Source organism: Theropithecus gelada, chromosome 20 (genome assembly GCF_003255815.1).
Source record: "Theropithecus gelada isolate Dixy chromosome 20, Tgel_1.0, whole genome shotgun sequence".
NCBI classification, from domain to species: domain Eukaryota; kingdom Metazoa; phylum Chordata; class Mammalia; order Primates; family Cercopithecidae; genus Theropithecus; species Theropithecus gelada.
In genome coordinates this window covers 72,170,945-72,189,061 of record NC_037688.1, presented here as the reverse complement: position 1 = coordinate 72,189,061, position 18,117 = coordinate 72,170,945, and the positions used below count along the sequence as shown (strand labels likewise).

The 18,117-nt window shown below is 47.7% G+C and overlaps 1 protein-coding gene across 2 annotated transcripts in view; it reads right to left on the bottom strand.

The window, feature by feature from the left end:
• Positions 1 to 676: 676 nt before the first annotated feature.
• Positions 677 to 18,117, bottom strand: part of EMP2 (epithelial membrane protein 2) — a 48,698-nt gene continuing 31,257 nt past the window's right edge. The window contains exons 2-5 of one of the 2 annotated variants that reach the window (XM_025370767.1): positions 15,789 to 15,921; positions 11,816 to 11,906; positions 5,912 to 6,058; positions 677 to 987 (exon numbers count right to left, since the gene is read on the bottom strand). In XM_025370767.1, the coding sequence (XP_025226552.1) occupies positions 800 to 987; positions 5,912 to 6,058; positions 11,816 to 11,906; positions 15,789 to 15,866 (504 nt within the window). In that variant the 5' untranslated portion in view covers positions 15,867 to 15,921 and the 3' untranslated portion in view covers positions 677 to 799. Of the gene's footprint in view, positions 988 to 5,911; positions 6,059 to 11,815; positions 11,907 to 15,788; positions 16,165 to 18,117 lie in introns of those variants that run through there. The other variant, XM_025370768.1, reaches the window with a different exon arrangement.

The window sequence follows — 18,117 nt, the reverse complement described above, 5'->3', positions numbered from 1 at the left end:
GACTGTGGTCCCCAACTGCAATGCGTCTGAAGCGTTGCCCAGGGAGCGTGTTAGAAATGCAGATTCCCCAGCCCCATCCCTTGAAGACTCCGATTCTGTAGGTCTGGGGTGAGGGGGGGGGCGCTGTAGGTTTTGCCTGAAGGTGAGTCTAAATCTGGCACACAGGTAAAGGATCACCATTCCTAAGGCAAGCAGGTGACGCTGTCGGCAAATTGAGGTGAGACTTTCTGACCCACCCCTATACCAGAAGGTTGTTCGGGCTCTGGTTTGGATACAGACAGAACGCCAGGGGCTACACCTGCTTCTCACCTGGAACTCGGCCTAAACCTCTCAGGAAGCTGTCATTCTTCTATACCCCACTTCACCCTCTTCCACGCACCACTAGCAGAGAGATTTGGGCGGGGCTTGGGCCGGCTGAAACCTATAGGAAGCGCATCCCCAGAGACCCGGCTTTCCCAGCCTCTCATCTCCTCCCATCACAGCCCCACAGTTAAGAAATGTCCGGTCGAGCACTTTTGGATTTGAGCATTGCTGGATTTTTGCTTGTGTCTTGCTGAGACTTTTGAGTGGGCAGCAGTTCTGAATACCAGCCTTCATAGTCTATTCTCTGATCTCAAGAATGCAAAAACTCTTCTCTCTTTTGGATTTTTTTTCTTTTTCTTTTTTTTTTTTTTTCTTTTTGGCTTTTAAAGGAAACAATATGTTTGCTAGAAAAACCTCAAAAAAATAATGATTATATACAAAATGGTTATCTGAATGTGGATTCTGTACGGCAGTGAAAGCAACCCAGCTCGGGGTTCTATTTGCGCTTCCTCAGTATCAGGTACATCATGCCGCTGACGAAGGTGCAGGCGAACGCCACCCACGCCAGGATGTAAGAGTAGCCGTAGCTGCCGCCTTCGGTCATGTAATAGAATTGCATGTTTTTCTCGTGAATATCTTCACGCCTGTCTGTATAAATGGAGGCCGCAATCATGACACACAGACCTGTCAGGAAGAAAGGTGAGTTTTGAATAAATCATGGACCACAGTGCGCCCTGGGTACAAACTTCAGCTTTTAAAATAAATAAAAAATAAAATTTATTTTTTATTTAAAATAAATAATTTATTTAAATAAATTAAATTTATTTAAAATAAATAATAAATAAAAAATAAAAATAAAAAAATAAAAAAATAAAAATTATATTATTTTGTTGAAGAGACAGGATTTTGTCATGTCACCCAGGCTGGTCTTGAACTCCTGAGTTCAAGCAATCCGCCTGCCTTGGCCTCTCAAAGTGCTGGGATTACAGACGTGAGCCACCGTGGCCAGCCTTAAGCTCTTGTTATTAATAGGTATTTATTTTAGTGTATTGGAAAAATTACAACTGATGTTTTGTGGAAGGATATTGTCACCTACCCTGTAGCTATTTTGCTTCCCATTCTTGCTAACTAAACCCAGTTTTGTTTGGGCAGCCACATCACCAACCCAGAGCGTGAACATAATTGAACATAATTGGTCTAAGCCAGAGGTCAACAGATGTGCCCTGTAGACAGGAAGCAGTTTAGGTTTTCTGTGGGCCATAGTCACACAAGTCCGCCACAGTTGCATGACAACGCCCATAGAAGATACAAAAATGAATGATAATGGTGGTGTTACAACAAAATTTTATTCACAAAAACACATGGTAGGCCAGATTTGACCTATGAGCCATAGTTTGCCAGGCCTTCTTCTTGGCAATCTGGTTCCTGTTTACTTGTTACAGCCGATGGGTCAGTATGTGTACCAGTCCTGACCACAGAAAACCTTCACTGAAAAATATGACTACCTGGGCCAGGCACTGTGACTCACTCCTGTAATCCCAGCACTGCAAGACCAAGGCAGGTGGATCACCTGAGGTCAGGAGTTCGAGACCAGCCTGGCCAACACGGTGAAACCTCGTCTCTACTAAAAATACAAAAAAATTAGCCAGGCGCAGTGGCAGGCGCCTGTAATCTCAGCTACTAGGGAGGCTGAGGCAGGAGAATCGCTTGAACTCAGGAGGTGGAGGTTGCAGTAAGCCAAGATCACGCCATTGCACTCCAGCCTGAACAACAACAGCGAAAACTTCCTCTCAAAAAAAAAAAAGGAAAAAAAAGAAAAATATGACAGCCTGAAAAGAGAGAGATGAGGGAGGAGAAAGCTTTTTTAAGTTGCTCCACTTTCTCTTGCTGACTGCTTTAGATATTGTAGGGGCAGGATGAAATGTCTGGAGTTGCAACAGCCTTTTTGGAGCCATGAAGAGGTCAACACCAACACTAAAGATGACAGAATAGAAGGATGGAATGAATGAGTGGAAGTGCTTGACGCTGACACTGCCGAACCAGCTCTAGAACCTTTTCTACCTCCAGAGTACTTTTTACGTAAAAATAGTAACTATCTTTGCGACTGAAGACACAGTTAATTCGATTTTCTCTTACATAAGGCCAAAAGCACCCTAACTGTAATACTTGTGGTCCTTGGCCGGGTGTGGTGGATCATGCCTGTAATCCCAGCACTTTGGGAGGTTAAGGCGGGCCAATCACTGGAGCCCAGGAGTTCAAGACCAGCCTGGCCAACTTAGCAAAACCTCATCTCTACTAAAAATACAAAAATTAGCTGGTTGTGATGGTGTACACCTTGTAGTCCCAGCTATTTGGGAGGCTGAGGCACGAGAATCGCCTGAACCCAGAAGGCAGAGGTTGCAGAGAGCCAAGGTCGCACCACTGCACTCCAGCTTGGGCAACAGAGCAAAACCCTATCTCAAAAAAGAAAAAAAGAAATACTTGCTGTCCCAATATTTACAGACATTAGAGCTAAGATAAGGTTAAGTGCTGTGGTTTTCCTTGGGGGACCTATCCCTCTCCTGGCCAGGCAGTTTTGGTGGGACTGTCCTTCAAGATGCCTAGACAGTCTCTGGCCAGGGGCCAAGCACGCCATCTCTGCCAATCAGACTCTCACTCCTGGAAACCTGAATCTAAACAGTGACCCTGTTAGGCTTCCTTGATTCTGACGGCATCTCCCTGAAGCCGCTGCCTGTCAGTGGCTGGTGCCTGGATCTTCTTTCCAAGACCTGGATTTTCAGCTTTTCCTTTGATTCTTGCAAGCTACTCCCAGTATCTCATCTCTCACATGAGTAAGGGTATCTGCCGCTTGCGTCTGCCTGATATGGCATCTAAACACTCTGCAGTTTGAAGCAGAACAGGGAGGGCCAGGTCTTTGGACCAGAAAATGGCCAAAGAAATTGGGGAGAAGGGGATGCTATGGAAGGAAAATAGGAAGACGTGTGAGTTTCATATTAAAATATGGGAGAATTTTCATACATATGAAAATTTATATATAAAATTCCTAAATATATACATTAGGGTAATCAGTTTTGACTAAGTGGCTTTACAGATCAACAGACAAACAGAGACAATAACGGAACATAAACTTCAGAAGCTGGGCGCGGTGGCTCATGGTCGGAATCCCGGCACTTGGATAGGCTGACGCTGGCGGACTGCCAGACCAGCCTGGGCAACCCGGTGAAACTCCATCTCTACAAGAAGTATAGAAATTAGCCAGGCATAATGGCGCATGTCTGTAGTCCCGGCTATTCGGGAGGCTGAGGTGGGAGCATTGCTTGAGCCATGGAGGCTGAGGCTACAGTGAGCCATGATCACACCACCGTACTTCAGCCTGGGCAACAGAGTAACCACCCAAGCCCCCCCACCCCAAGTTGAATGACGGGATTCAATTGCCTTTAATGGGGTCGGGGAGGGTGGGGGTCCACGCCTCTAACTGGCAGATACAGAGACAGTAAAGGAGGGGGATCAGACACCTCCTCACTACCTCGCCTGGGGTCCTTGGGAAGGTCGCATTCCCCCTTTAGGCCTCATTTGTTCTGGCTCATTGCTCTCCAACGCTTGGCTCAGGGACAGGAGTACAAGTCCCCAGGCTCTAACCCAGCAGATTCTGATTCAAGAGGGCAGGCTGGAGCCTTGGGAGTCTGCACTTTAGAAAGGTCCCTGGAAGGATTGGGGTGGATTTGGGGGCTTCTCAAGATCAAGTGACCATCTGGAGTCTTTTGCACTTGAAAACACTTCCATTCTCTGCCTAGAAGGCATGGTATCTGGCTATCCAGTGAAAGTGCCCCAAGGGGAGGGGACGCTGAGTGTGACCAACCACCCTACTTTGCCCTGGCATGGGGTTTCCTAGGATGTGGAACTTTCAGTGTTTTTATTTTATGTTGTATTTTATTTTATTTTATAATTTTTTCAAGACAGAGTCTCACTCTGTCCCTCAGGCTGGAGTGCAGTGGTGCTATGGTTTGGCTGGGCTGGTCCCCACCCAAATCTGACCTTGAACTGTAATAATCCCCACGTGTCAAGGGCGGGGCCGGTGGAGGTCACTGAATCAAGGGGGCGGTTCCCCCATACTGTTCTCGTGGTAGTAAGTCTCGCGAGATATGATGGTTTTACAAATGGGAGTTCCCCTGCACACGCTCTCTTTCCCGCCGCCATGTAAGCCCTTTTGTTCTCCCTTGTCTTCCACTATGACTGTGAGGCCTCCCCAGCCATGTGGAACTGTAAGTCCATTAAGTCTCTTTCCTTTACAGATTACCCAGTCTCAGGTATGTATTTACTAGCAGCCTGAGAATGGACTAATACTAGTGGTACAGCACCCCACAGCTCACGGCAGCCCTCACCTCTCAGGCCCAAATGATCTCCCACTCCAGCCTCCCGAGTAGCTGGGACTATAGGTGTGCTCTGCCATGCTTGGCTAACTTTTTTTTTTTTTTGTATAGATGAGGTCTCACTATGTTGCCCAGGCTGTTCTTGAACTCCTGGGCTCAAGCAATCGTCCTGCATGGGCCTCCCAAAGTGTTCCTGCACCTGGTCAGGACTTTCAGTTTTAAAACAGAGGATGGTCCCAGGCAAACCAGAACAAGTTGTCACTGCACTGATGACACGTTTCAGGGTCATCCCGAGGGTATGGCAGGTTTGGACTTGAACCTAGCTGGGGAGGTGGAGGGCAGGAAGGAGGTGGTAGTTAGGGTGATTAGGGCCAAGCAGCCTGAGTTGGCTCTGACACCCGAATTTCTTGCCTTCATCAAGCCACTCGTTAACTCCTGACTGCAAAGCACCCTAGAAGGGACTTCTGCATTTGGTCGTCAGAAAGCTTTAAATCGTCACTGAGAAGCGACCAATGATCATGGCGTGGCTTCTGACTTCTGATCTGACTTCAGCCTTGCTAAAATTCCTAAGTAGAAAAAAATGCTCTGAGACCTCTGCTTCCTCCAAGTTTCTCCAGGACTGAGGCTGTGCCTTGTTCATCTCCTGAGCCCCTGCAGTCAGCACAGGCCTGGCGCAATGTGGGCACATCTGTCACCCACCAGCCTGAAACTTGTTGATGGCTTCCCACCAGCTTAGAACAAACACCCCAAACCCTTTCTATGGCCTGCAAGACTCCATGGAGCATGGCCTTGCCTGCCCTGCTGGTTCATTTCCCACTGCACTCCAGCCCCACTGGGCAGCTCTCTGTCCCTCCCATCGCAGGGCTTCCATCATGCTGTTCCCTCTACCCAGGACACTGTTCCCTCCTCTCCGTACTGAGACAGAACACTGTCAACAGCAACTCCTACTCACCCTCCAGATCCTCTGGCTTCATGTCTCCAGGACGCCTTCCCTGGACTCCCAACTCAATCCAAACTCCCGACTATAAAATGTCCCACTGTGGTACAGCATGGGTGCGCACACACACATACACACACAAACACACACATGCACACACAAACACACACATGCACACAGCACCGCACGGCTGCCAATTTCTCCTTTCCAAATCCTCCCTCCTGGCTTCCCTCCTGGCGGCTGGGAAGGGAGTGCTTATTCCAGGAAGCCCCTTGTTAGGGAAACCCGTCGATTTACTTACATGCCATTAGCTGGATGATGGAGGTTAGGACAAACCTCTCTCCCTGCTTCAGGCGGAAGAGCTGGAGCACGAAGATGAAGAAGGCGATGCAGCAGAGAATGGTGGAGAGGATCATCGTGGCCTGGACCGCCTGCAGCGTGGAGTACTCTGCGGGAAAAGGGTGGGGGCGCAGGACTGAGGACCTTGGCCAGCCAGCACTGCGGGGTGCACGGTGACTGCGGCAGCTCCAGAGTAGGGGTGACAGGAGGCAAACAGGCAGGGGTTCAGGCTGTCGTCTACACGGTCCAAGCACAAGGGCAGCCAAGGAGTCTTCCAGACCCCCTGCCCTTCACCTCCAGTGTCCATTTGACCGGACAATCCTCAGCACCCTTATCTGGAAGACGCAAGAACCACCTGCTCTGCATTCTTCCCGGTCTGGGTCACAGCTCCCAAATGCTTGGCTCATGAACAGGGGATTCTTTTGAAGTACAAATCCCACGTTCCAACGTGGTAGATTCTGACTCAACAAGTCAGGATGGGGCCTCGGGGGTCTACATTTTAGAGAGGGATTCTTGTGGACTCGGGGCTCACAGGACGGTGACCTTGTGAAGTGCTCTGTGGACCCCATAGTAGCCTGCAGGTATCAGAGGCTGATCTTCACGGTCACTACTTACAAAGAGGAGGAAGCTCCTTTCTTTTCAGGTCAGCCTTAACAGAGACTGTGGTGTGAAAGTTTGGGGCTCAGTACAGAGAAGTTTCAGTGGAGAAGGGAGGTCTAGGGTGGAGGGTGTCACATGGGGGCAGGTCACAGTGAAGCTATGCGTAGAAAGCTATGTGGCGTAGGGAAGGCGTCCCGCACATGGGTTACAGCCACCTTCGTGGGCCTCAGTTTCCTCACCTGTAAAATGGGGATACATTTTTTTTTTTTTTTTGAGACAGGGTCTCACTCTGACATCCAGGCTGGAGTGCAGTGGCACAACCATAGCTCACTGCAGCCTTGAACTCTTGGGCTCAAGTGATCCTCCTGCCTCAGTCTCCTGTGTAGCTGGGACTATAGGCATGTCTGGCTAATTTTTAAAAAAGTTTTGTAGGGATGGAGTCTCGCTATGTTGCTCACTCTGGTCTTGAACTCTAAAATGGGGATACTAATAGCTCCTCCCTCATCGGGCTGGGAAGGGAGAGTAAACTCGTCTAGGTAAGGGCGTTTAGAGGGTGCAGGCAAGGTGGGAGTCCTGTATAAGAGCTGAATGCTGAATGTTAACCACTAGGATGAGGCCAAAAGATAAGGTGAGGGGACAGTGTCCATGCTGCACAGCAAACCTAAGGCACACCTTCCTTTTCTTTTTCTTTTTTTTCCTTCAATTTTGCAGTTTTGCCCAAAAACTCACTAGAGTGAACATAATTTGTAAGTACTTAACGAAACGTCTAGAGCTGTGGATTTAATCCATTCTGGCTACACATCATGGTTACTTGGAGAGCACCTAGCCTCTCCCCCAATTCCTTACGGGGAGCAAAAGAAGTCAGACCGGCTCCCCCTCTATGACACACACCACATGACCCCTTTCCTACGAGGCCCAGGAACAGGTGGAAGTGAGTTACAGTGACAGAAGTCAGAAGTGGTTGCCTTCAGGGCAGAAAGCGGTGGCAACTGTGTGGACGGGGGCCCGAGGAACTTTCTGGAGAGTTGGGAATGTTCTCTGTCTTCTTTTGGATGGTGGTTACATGGGTGTTTATACAATTGTCAAAACCCACCAAACTGAGCCCTTAAGAAGCCTGCACCTTGTTTGTAAATTATAACTCCATTAAAAAACAAAAAAAAAAAAACGAAAAAACCCAGCAGGCTCTACTGAGATGAAATCAATCAGAATGTCGGGCATTGAGACCAGGCATGAGGGCTTCATAAAGCCACCGAGGGAATTCCAATACGGGGCCCAAGTGGTGACCCCCTGGCTTAGAGCAGCACTTCCCAAATCTGCCCAATCCCAGGGATCACCTGGGATTGTTTATTAAAAATGCAGATTTTTAGGCCTCTCCCCCTGGAGATTCTGCTACCATTGTCCTGGAGTGGGCACCAGGAATTTGTATTTTCAGCAACAAGTGACCCACGATGGGGCAAATGGGGAAAACATGCCTTTGGGGGAAAGGATGAATTCATGTTCCTAGAACAGGTTTCTCAAAGCTGGGAGGGGGTGCAGGATGTGCCCACAAGGCAGCCCCTAAGATGAGTGCATGTGGAACCCAATGAGGATGGGAAACAATGAAAATTCACTGAATGAGAGGGATGCTCACTTTGCTCACTTTAAATTCCTCTAAGGGCCGGGCGCGGTGACTCAGCCTGTAATCCCAGCACTTTGGGAGGCAGAGGCGGGTGGATCACCTGAGGTGAGGAGTTTGAGACCAGCCTGTCCAACACGGCAAAACCCTGTCTCTACTAAAAATACAAAAATTAGCTGGGCGTGGTGGCACACACCTGTAATCCCAGCTACTCGGGAGATGGAGGTAGGAGGATGGCTTGAACCCAGAAGGCGGGGGCTGCAGTGAGCCGACATTGCGCCACTGCATTCCAACCTGGGTTACAGAGCAAGACTGTGTCTCTAAAAAATAAATAAATAAAAATAAATAAATAGATTTCTCTAAGGACCTCAAGGAGGAGTTCTTCACCAGCTGCTTTTGCTCTGTAAAAACACCCACTAATATCTGGGTGTTTGGGGTTGTTTTTTAACATGAAAAGGGCCAGAAACAGGCTCAGAGGCCTCAGGAGGGAAGTGTGTCTGGCCAGACTTTCATAACGTCACCGGGCTTTCGATCTAGTATTTTCAGAAAGCTTCCCTTCTTTTTTTTTTTTTTGAGACGGAGTCTAGGTCTGTCGCCCAGGCTGGAGTGCAGTGGCCGGATCTCAGCTCACTGCAAGCTCCGCCTCCCAGGTTTACGCCATTCTCCTGCCTCAGCCTCCGGAGTAGCTGGGACTACAGGCGCCCGCCACCTCGCCCGGCTAGTTTTTTTCTATTTTTAGTAGAGACGGGGTTTCACCGTGTTAGCCAGGATGGTCTCGATCTCCTGACCTCGTGATCCGCCTGTCTCGGCCTCCCAAAGTGCTGGGATTACAGGCTTGAGCCACCGCGCCCGGCCAAAGCTTCCCTTCTTTTATGGCAAGTGAGACTAGTTTATCACTTCTCTTTAACATAGACTTATGGTTTGGGAGGCCGAAGCGGGTGAAGTGGGAGAAGCGCTTCAGCTCAGGAGTTCAAGACCAGCATGGGCAACATGGTGAAACCCTGTCTCTACAGAAAATACAAAAATTAGCCAGGTGTGGTGGCACACACTCGTGTACTGGGAGGCTGAGGTGGGAGGATCACTGGAACGTGGGGGGCAGAGGTTACAGTGAGCCGTAATTGCACCACTGCACTCCAGCCAGGGTGACAGAGCGAGACCCTGATTCAAAAAATAAAATAAAATAGATTTATGGGCGAGTGCAGTGGCTCATGCCTATAAATCCCAGCACTTTGGGAGGCCAAGGTGGGAGGATCACTCGAAGCCAGGCATGAAAAACCAGCCTGGGCAACATAGCAAGACCCTGTCTCTATTAAATAAATAAATACAGTAGATTTATGTACAGAAAAGTGGGCTACTTTAAAAGTAAACTTTTTAAAGTAAAAAAAAATTGGCAACCTTCAGGAGAGGGACAGACAGTGAATATTTTCGGTTTTGTGAACCATATGGTCTCTTGTCAAATGTTCTTTTTGTTTTTAGGGGTGTGTGTGTGCGTGTGTGTGTGTATGTGTGCGTGTGTAAACAACTTTTAGAAATGTAAAAACTGTTCTTAGCTCCCAGGCCAAACAAAAACAGGCCTTGGACTGCATTTGGCCAGTGGTTCGCCAACCCGTTTTAAAGAAAAATAAGTCAATAATCCCATGTGGAGGATGCGGAAAAACAGCCACAGAGCACAGCAAGCCCTCCCAGCCGGCCTTGCACACTGGCGACAGCTGGCGCTTGCAGAGCACAGGGAAGGAGGGCTGTTCCCAGAGCCAGAGGTTAGAGTAACAGAATAACAGATGAGACGGAAGGGAGCACCGATGGTGTTCCATGGTTAAGGGCACCGGCTTTAGAGTTGGTCACATCGAGACTGGAATCCTGCCGCCTTCATTCACTCCTGGCTATGTGGCCTTGGGTAACTTAACTGCTCTGTGCCTCAGTTTTCCCATCTTAAAATGGGGCCTATGGTCCCTGCCTGATGGCGCTATGACATCACCTATGTAAAGGACTGAGACCCATGCCTCACAGTGCAGTAAGTGGTGCCTTCTACTGGTATTTTTGCTGCTTTTATGATGAATATGGATATTGTGATTGAGTGTGGTGAGAATCTGGGACCCAGGGAGTACACTCCTTTGCTCCCTAACAGGATTGTCAGATTTAGCAAACAAACCAAAACAAACACAAAGGCAGGATGCCCAGTAAATGAATATCCAATAAACAACTAACAATTTTTAGGCGAGGCATGGTGGCTCATCCTCCTCCTTTAGGCTGAGGCAGGCAGATCTCTTGAGCCCATGAGTTCGAGACCAGCCTGGGCAACATGGTGAAACTCCATCTCTACAAAAATTATAAAAATTAGCTGGGCATGGTGGTGACTGCCTGTAGTCCCAGCTATCTGAGAAGCTGAGATGGGAAGATCACTTGAGCCCAGGAGGTCAAGGCTGCAGTGAGCTGTGATTGCACCACTGCACCCCAGCCTGGGTGACAGAGTGAGACCCTGTCTCAAAAAACAAACAAACAAAAAACTAAAAACTAAACCCTCCCCCCCAACAAAACCAATAATTTTTAGCATAAGTATGTCCCATGTTATATTAACATTTGGGGCATAGTCATACTAAAAAAAAGTACTTATTGTTTATCTGAAATCTCCAATTTAACCGGGTATACTGTATTTTATCAGGCAACTGGGATCCCAAAGTATCTATTCCATCAGTTCTATGAGGAAAAACAGAACCATTCACTTCATAAGGAAAAACAGTGGTCAGCATGTTTTTGAATGGGATTTTCTGTATTTCAAAGCCTTTTCATATATTTTAGCTTATTGAAGAGGTGGGCACGGCAAGGGCATCGTTATTACTTCTATTCTACAGCTGAGGATGTTGAAATTGACCTGCCCAATGCGAGGCTACACAGCTTGTCTAGGAACGGAAGCCAGATCTCAGAGTTCTGTTTGCTTGTTTTTGAGACAGGGTCTCACTCTGTCACCCAGGGTGGAGTGCAGTGGCGTGATCTCGGCTCAGAAAACGCAACCTCCACCTCCTGGGTTCAAGCAATTCTCTTGCTTCGGCCTCCTCAGTAGGTGGGATTATAGGTGTGCACCACCACACCCAGCTAATTTTTGTATTTTTAGTAGAGACAGGGTTTTGCCATATTGACCAGCCTGGTCTCAAATTCCTGACCTCAAGTGATCCATCCGCCTCTGCCTCCCAAAGTGCTGGGATTACAGGCATGAGCTACTGTGCCCGGCCAGATCTCGGATTTCTTACTGCTGGATGGGGAAAAGTGACTAGAGAGTAAATCATGGTCTCTGAGACCATTCAGAGGCAAGTCTTGGATAAAAAAGAAGGGAAGAGAAAATTCTAGATGAGAGCTGAAGCTGGAGAAAAGATGAAGAAGGGAAACTCGGCTGTGCCAAGAGATAGAGAAGAGAAGGCATGAGGTCCAACTCAGCTGGAGTTGGTCGCCCTCTAGCCTCCGGCTTCTCCACACCCCTGACATCTCCAGCTTCTGGTGTCCTCCGCTCTAACACACACTGAGCAAACGCGGCCAGGCCCATTGGAGTATGCACCAAGTGGAGGAGCGGGTGCGGAGTCGGGGAACCCGAAAGCCTCACTCCTGAATGTTCTTTCCTCCCTCAGTGCTTCTCAGTCAGCTTCCTTCATTCACACTCACCTTGAAAGCTGTCACTGATTACTGTACAATTCGTGTTGTTGGTACATATTCTCCAGACATCTGCAAAAAACTCATCTCCTACCCACCAGGCCTGTAACACAAAATGGAAACAGAGAGAAAGGCTGTCCGTTAATGATGCAAACACTGACTCCTAACTAGGCACGAGGCATGGTGGGCTTCTGGGATTCTCAAACTGCAGTGCATTTGAGAATTCCTAGGGAGCTTATTCTAATGCAGACTGACTCAGGAGGTTTGGGGTGGGGCCTGGGTTCTGCATTTCTTTCTTAGTTATTTATTTTTTTGAGACAGGGTCTTGCTCTGTCGCCCAGGCTGGAGGGCAGTGGCACGGTCTTGGCTCACTGCAGCCTCCATCTCTTGGGCTCAAGCAATCCTCCCACCTCAGCCTCCTGAGTATCTGGGACTACAGGTGCACATCACCATGCCTGACTAATTTTTGTATATTTTGTAGAGTCAGGGTTTACCATGTTGCCAGGCTAGTCTTGAACTCCTGACCTCAGGTGATCCACCCACCTCAGCCTCCCACAGTGCTGGGATTACAAACATGAGCCACTGCGCCCAGCCAGGATTCTACATTTCTTTTTTTTCTTCTTTTTTTGTTTTTTTTTGAGATGGAGTTTCACTCTTGTTGCCCAGGCTGGAGTGCAGTACATGATCTCAGTTCACTGCAGCCTTCCCATACTGAGTTCGAGTGATTCTCCTGCCTCAGCCTCCTGAGTAGCTGGGATTTAGGGGCATGCACCACCACACCTGGCTAATTTTGTATTTTTAGTAGACACAGGGTTTCGCCATGTTGGTCAGGCTGGTCTCAAACTCCTGACCTCAGGTGATCCAGCTGCCTCGGCCTCCCAAAGTGCTGGAATTACAGGCGTGAGCCACCACGCCCGGCCGGGATTCTACATTTCTAACCGGCTCCAGGTGATGCCCTGCTACTGTCTCCCAAAGGAGAAGAGGTGGTCCAGGCCCTCAGAGAGTATGGGAGAAAAGATAAGGCTGAGTTGGTGGAAATATTAGCAGACAGGGCTGGGCACGGTGGCTCATGCCTGTAATTTCAGCACTTTGGGAGGCCAAGGTGGGAGGATTGCTTGAGCCCAGGACTTTGAGACCAGCCAGGGCAACTCATCTCTACAAAAAAATACAAAAAAATTAGTCAGGCGTGGTGGTGCATGACTGTAGTCCCAGCTACTCAGGAGCTGGAGGTGGGAGGATCGCCTGAGCCTGGGCAGTAGAGGCTGCAGTGAGCCATGATCGCAACACTACACTCCAGCCTGGGTGACAGAGAGAGACCCTGTCACAAACAAACAAACACTGCAATGGATGGGATGACCAGACAAGATTCTCCTGTCTTCAGCCCAAAGCATTCATTTCCCTCTGTGCTTTGGTGGCTGCTGTCCTTCACCTACTGCCCAAGATGGCCTTCCTTCTACCTTCCAGTTGCCAAGCACAATTCCAAATGCGTAATGAATACCCTCAGACTCACTGATGGACAGAGTCCATCTGCGTCTTCTCAGTATGTGCCACGATAATATACATGCCCTGGCGGTGCTAGATACGATTCACTAAGGCTGATGGTTTCCTGCCCCTAATGTCTGTCTATCCTTTTCACTAAGTCTGGGGCCTTTTCTGGATCCCAAAGGACTAGATGGGAAGAAATAGAAAAAAGATTCTAAAAGAACATTCGGTCCCATTGATTTCACAGTGGTTCCTGGAATGGTGGGTCCAAATACTATAATCCAGGGTTCCCCAACCCATGGGCCACGGACTGGTACCTGTCTGTGGCCTGTTAGGAACCAGGCCATGCAATAGGAGGTGAGCAGCCAGTGAAGGAAGCTTCATCTGTATTTATAGCTGCTCCCCATCGCTCACACTACTGCCTGAGCTCTGCCTCCTGTCAGGTCACCAGGGACATTAGATTCTTATAGGAGTGTCAACCTTACTGTGAACGGTGCATGCCAGGGATCTAGGCCGCACGCTCCTTATGAGACTCTAATGCCTGATGATCTGTCATTGTCTCCCATCACCCCCAGATGGGACCGTCTAGTCCAGAAAAACAAGCTCAGGGCTCCCACTGATTCCATTATGACGAGTTATATAATTACTCCATTATATATTACAATGTAATAATAATAAAGTACATAATAAATGTAATGCACTTCAATCATTCTGAAACCATCCCCCTGCAATGCCTCCTCCCCAATCTGTGGAAAAATTGTCTTCCATGAAACCAGTCCCTGGTGCCAAAAAGGTTGGGGACCACTGCTATACTCCATAGCATCAATGTGGTCCCTACCCAGGCCACTCACAGCAGCTCAGCAAGAAGCTCCAGAACCCAAATGCGATTACTGTGCTCATCTCCCCTGACAGGATCCAGGACCAGGAGCCTCTGGAATGGCTCAAATCCTGGCTCTGCTGCTTACTGCACTGTAAACTCTGCCAAGTGTCCGAATGGCCCTGAGGCTCAGCTCCTTCACCTGTAACCCAGTGCAAGGAGAGGTTGGTGCCCTACCTGGTACAGTTGGGGTGGAGATCACATGAGATGACATGCATAAAAGGGCCATAGTGATCGCTAAGTGACAGGTGTTATCGTTTATGTTATTATTGTCATGATGATTCAACAGGAGCCGTATATGTAGACAGAGTTGGTGGTCACTCGTATGGTGTACTTCTTGGCTTTCTGAGCAATGTTTCTGCCCTTTAATTATCTCTGCAGTCTAAAATGAGCAGGATGGATGCCAGGTCTTTGGATCGGTGTATAAGCCAGAGAGAAGCTCTGTTAAGAAGCTTCCCTAATGTCACTCCCTGCTTGGGGGGATATTAATCTATGCCAAGAGGTTATTTATCCAATACATTCCTGCCATATGGCTGCAAGCTGGATACTAAAGGAAAATGTTAAATTTTTCATAGGGGCATAGGTAGAGTCTGGAAAGTTCCATGCATGAGCTCTGCTGGGGAGGACATGGCCGGGTGGGCTAGCAACAAGGGACCCTGGTTGATAAGGAGGTGTCAGGAGTTGGTGGCAGAGGCCACCTGGGATAGGTCACCTGGAGGATCTAGGGCAGTGGTCCTCAACAGAGGGTGATTTTGTTCTCCATGGGACATTTGACAATGTCTGACGATATTTTGGATTGTCATAACCAGGGGTGGGGGTGCTACTGCATCTAGCAGGTAAGGCAAGACATATTGCTGAACTTCCTACAATGCACAGGGAGGCCCCCATAACAAAGGATTATCCAGCCCAAAATGACAATAGTGGCAAGTTTGAGAACTCTGATCTAGAGGAAAGCTGAAGTCACACAACATCCTCAAAGGGCTTCCTAGAGCTCAGCTCTATGAAGGAATCAGGGATGGGAGGACAAACGTCCCTGCCTGCCAGGACCTGCCCCCAAAACCTGAACGTGGGACGGCCTGAACCTTCACATTGAGGCCAAGAGTCCTTAGCCCTTGGGTCAGAAGATGGGTGTGCCTTCGCAGGGAGGACAACCCCAAACTATGGTTGAACCTTCGCAGGTTCAACGTTGAGAACCTTGGCAGGGTTCTCAACCTGTGATATGGTTTGGCTGTGTCCCCACCCAAATCTCGAATTGTAGTTCCCATAATTCCCCCATGTCATGGCAGGGACCGCTGGGAGGTAACTGAATCATGGGGTCGAGTTTTTCCATACTGTTCTTGTGGTAGTGAATGGGTCTCACAAGATCTGATGGATTTATAAAGGGCAGTTGCCCTGCACACGCTCTCTTGCCTGCCGCCATGTAAGACGTGTCTTTGCTCCTCCTTTGCCTTCTGCAGAAGCCTCCCCAGACACATGGAATTGTGAGTCCATTAGACCTCATTTTCTTTATAAATTACCCAGTCTCTGGTATGCCTTTATTAGCAGCATGAAAATAGACCAATATAACCCACTTCTATTGACTCCAGGACCCGGGGTTCTGCGTGAGTGGAAGGAAAGGAAACTTACATTGTCGATGGTGGCAATGAACAGCAAGGCTGCAGAGGTGATGTGGAAGGCGATGATGAAAGCAAGAAGCACCAACATTTTCACAGGGCAGGGCGAGGCAAGGGGTCACGTTTAAAGCCCAGAACGGGATGTGCTGAAGGGGTTAAGAAAGAGAAATTCAAAATCTGTCAATGACAAAACAAAATTACAATAAAAAATAAACACCTTTTAGCTGGGTGTGGTGTCTCATGCCCATAATCCTGGAACTTTGGGAGAAGGCAGGAAGATAGTTTGGGCCCAGGAGATTGAGACCAGCTGGGGAAACATAGTAGCCACTGTCTCTAAAAACAATAAAAGAAAATTAGCTGGGCTTCATAGTCATACCTGCAGGCCCAGCTACTTAGGAGGCTGAGGCAGTAAGATTGCTTGAGCCTAGGAAGCTGAGGATGCAGTGAGCCATAATTGCACCACTGCACTCCAGCCTAGGCAACAAAGCAAGGCTCTGTCTCTTAAAAAGAAAAGGCAACATTTCATAGGGTCTTGGAAAAGCAAAAACAGTGGCTCTCCATCTTTACTCGCCTGGAGACTTTACTGGACAAAAGTCTGACATGAGAGGGGCTGTCTGCTATTGCATTCAGATGACAAATATTCCTTGTGGAGGAGGAGGGTGAGGACTCATTAGAATCCCTAATTCAGAAAACCATCACGCCTCTTCGGCAGAAGGAGAGGCTTTGTGTGTGCTAAGATGCTGTTCCTGATTCCCCACGCCCAGAAGCTCACTGAGGATTCCTGATCAGAGCCCCTGCTTCATAATAAAGAAAAAGTGATCACAATACAGAAATATTTCCTAATGATCTGATCATTTATAAAATTAATACCCAGCTGGGCATGGTGGCTTATGCCTGTAATCTTACCACTTCGGGAGGCCAAGGCAAGAGGATGTTAATTAAGCCCAGGAGTTTGAGATCAGCTTGGGCAACAGAGCAAAACTCCATCTCTACAAAACATTTGAAAAACTAGCCTAGTGTTGTGGCATGTGCCTGTGGTCCCAGCTACTTGGTAAACTAAGGCAGAAGGATTGCTTGAGCCCAGGGAGTGGAGGCTGCAATAAACCATGATCTCACCACTGCACACTAGCCTGGGTGACACAGCAAGGCCCCATCTCAAAAAAATAAAAATAAAATAAAATAAATATCCACTCAGAAACCATTCTTCTTAATATATATTCCCATTTGAACAACACTGGACCCCAAAAAAATACATTTAATTTTTCCCTCTCTGATCACACAGGAAGACTACATTTCCTGGACTCCCTTGCAGCTAGGGGGGGAACTTGTGACTAATAGGCCAGAACTGCATGGCATGGCCATTTCCTGGCTGATGAAGCAGAGAGCAGGTACTCATGACTAATTCTAACCAATGGGCCAGAACTGCATGACATGGCCATTTTCAGGCTGATGCAGAGGAGAGCAGGTATGAGTTTTCCATGCTCCCTCTCCCTAAGGAAGTAGCTGGGGATGGTGCAGCCATAGTAGGTTGAAGCCTCACATCTTGGACAGATATCATGACTGGGGAATTAATAAGCCTCTGAATGTTAAACCACTGAGATTTCAGGGTAATGCTTTACTTTGGCAGGACAGTTTGAATGATATACAAAGGAAGTAACTGCAAAGTGAAACTGCAAGTGTTACAACAGAACTACAGTTGTCCAAAGTTGATGAAAATGTCATGGGAGATCAGAAGAAAAGCCACTGAGGGCATGAATACATGAGGACTTGTCTGAGCTGGACAAGTTCCCAATAAATGAGGAAAAAGCATTCAAAAGAATGCTTTAACTACGAAACAATTAAAAGTCACACTGGGGAAAATTGATAAAATCTTTGAGTATATTATAACCATCATCTTGGTCAACAAAACTCAAATGTCAAGAGAAGATGTCACATCAAACGATCTGGTTGGAAGATGCAATCTCCTAATATCAACACTTGATTCATTCTTCTTTTATGCCAATAATTTGTGACCAGACAGTTAGTAAATTTTTTGGAAAAAAATTAATTTGTAGTTTCATGTTTTGAAGTACTGTGCAAATCAGACCTTTTGTTCACTGTTCACTGGGATGAAATTGTAGCCCCAGTTTTAAATGGATTAATGCACACACATACACACACACACACACACACAGTCTCTCTCTCTCTTTCTGAACCACTTGAGAGTAAGTTGCCTAAACCATATAACTAAGTGCTTTAGTGTGTGTTTCTGAAAAACAAGGACATTTTCTTTCTTTTCTTTTCTTTCTTTTCTTTTTTTCTTTCTTTCTTTTTTTTTTTTTTTTGAGACATAGTCTCACTCT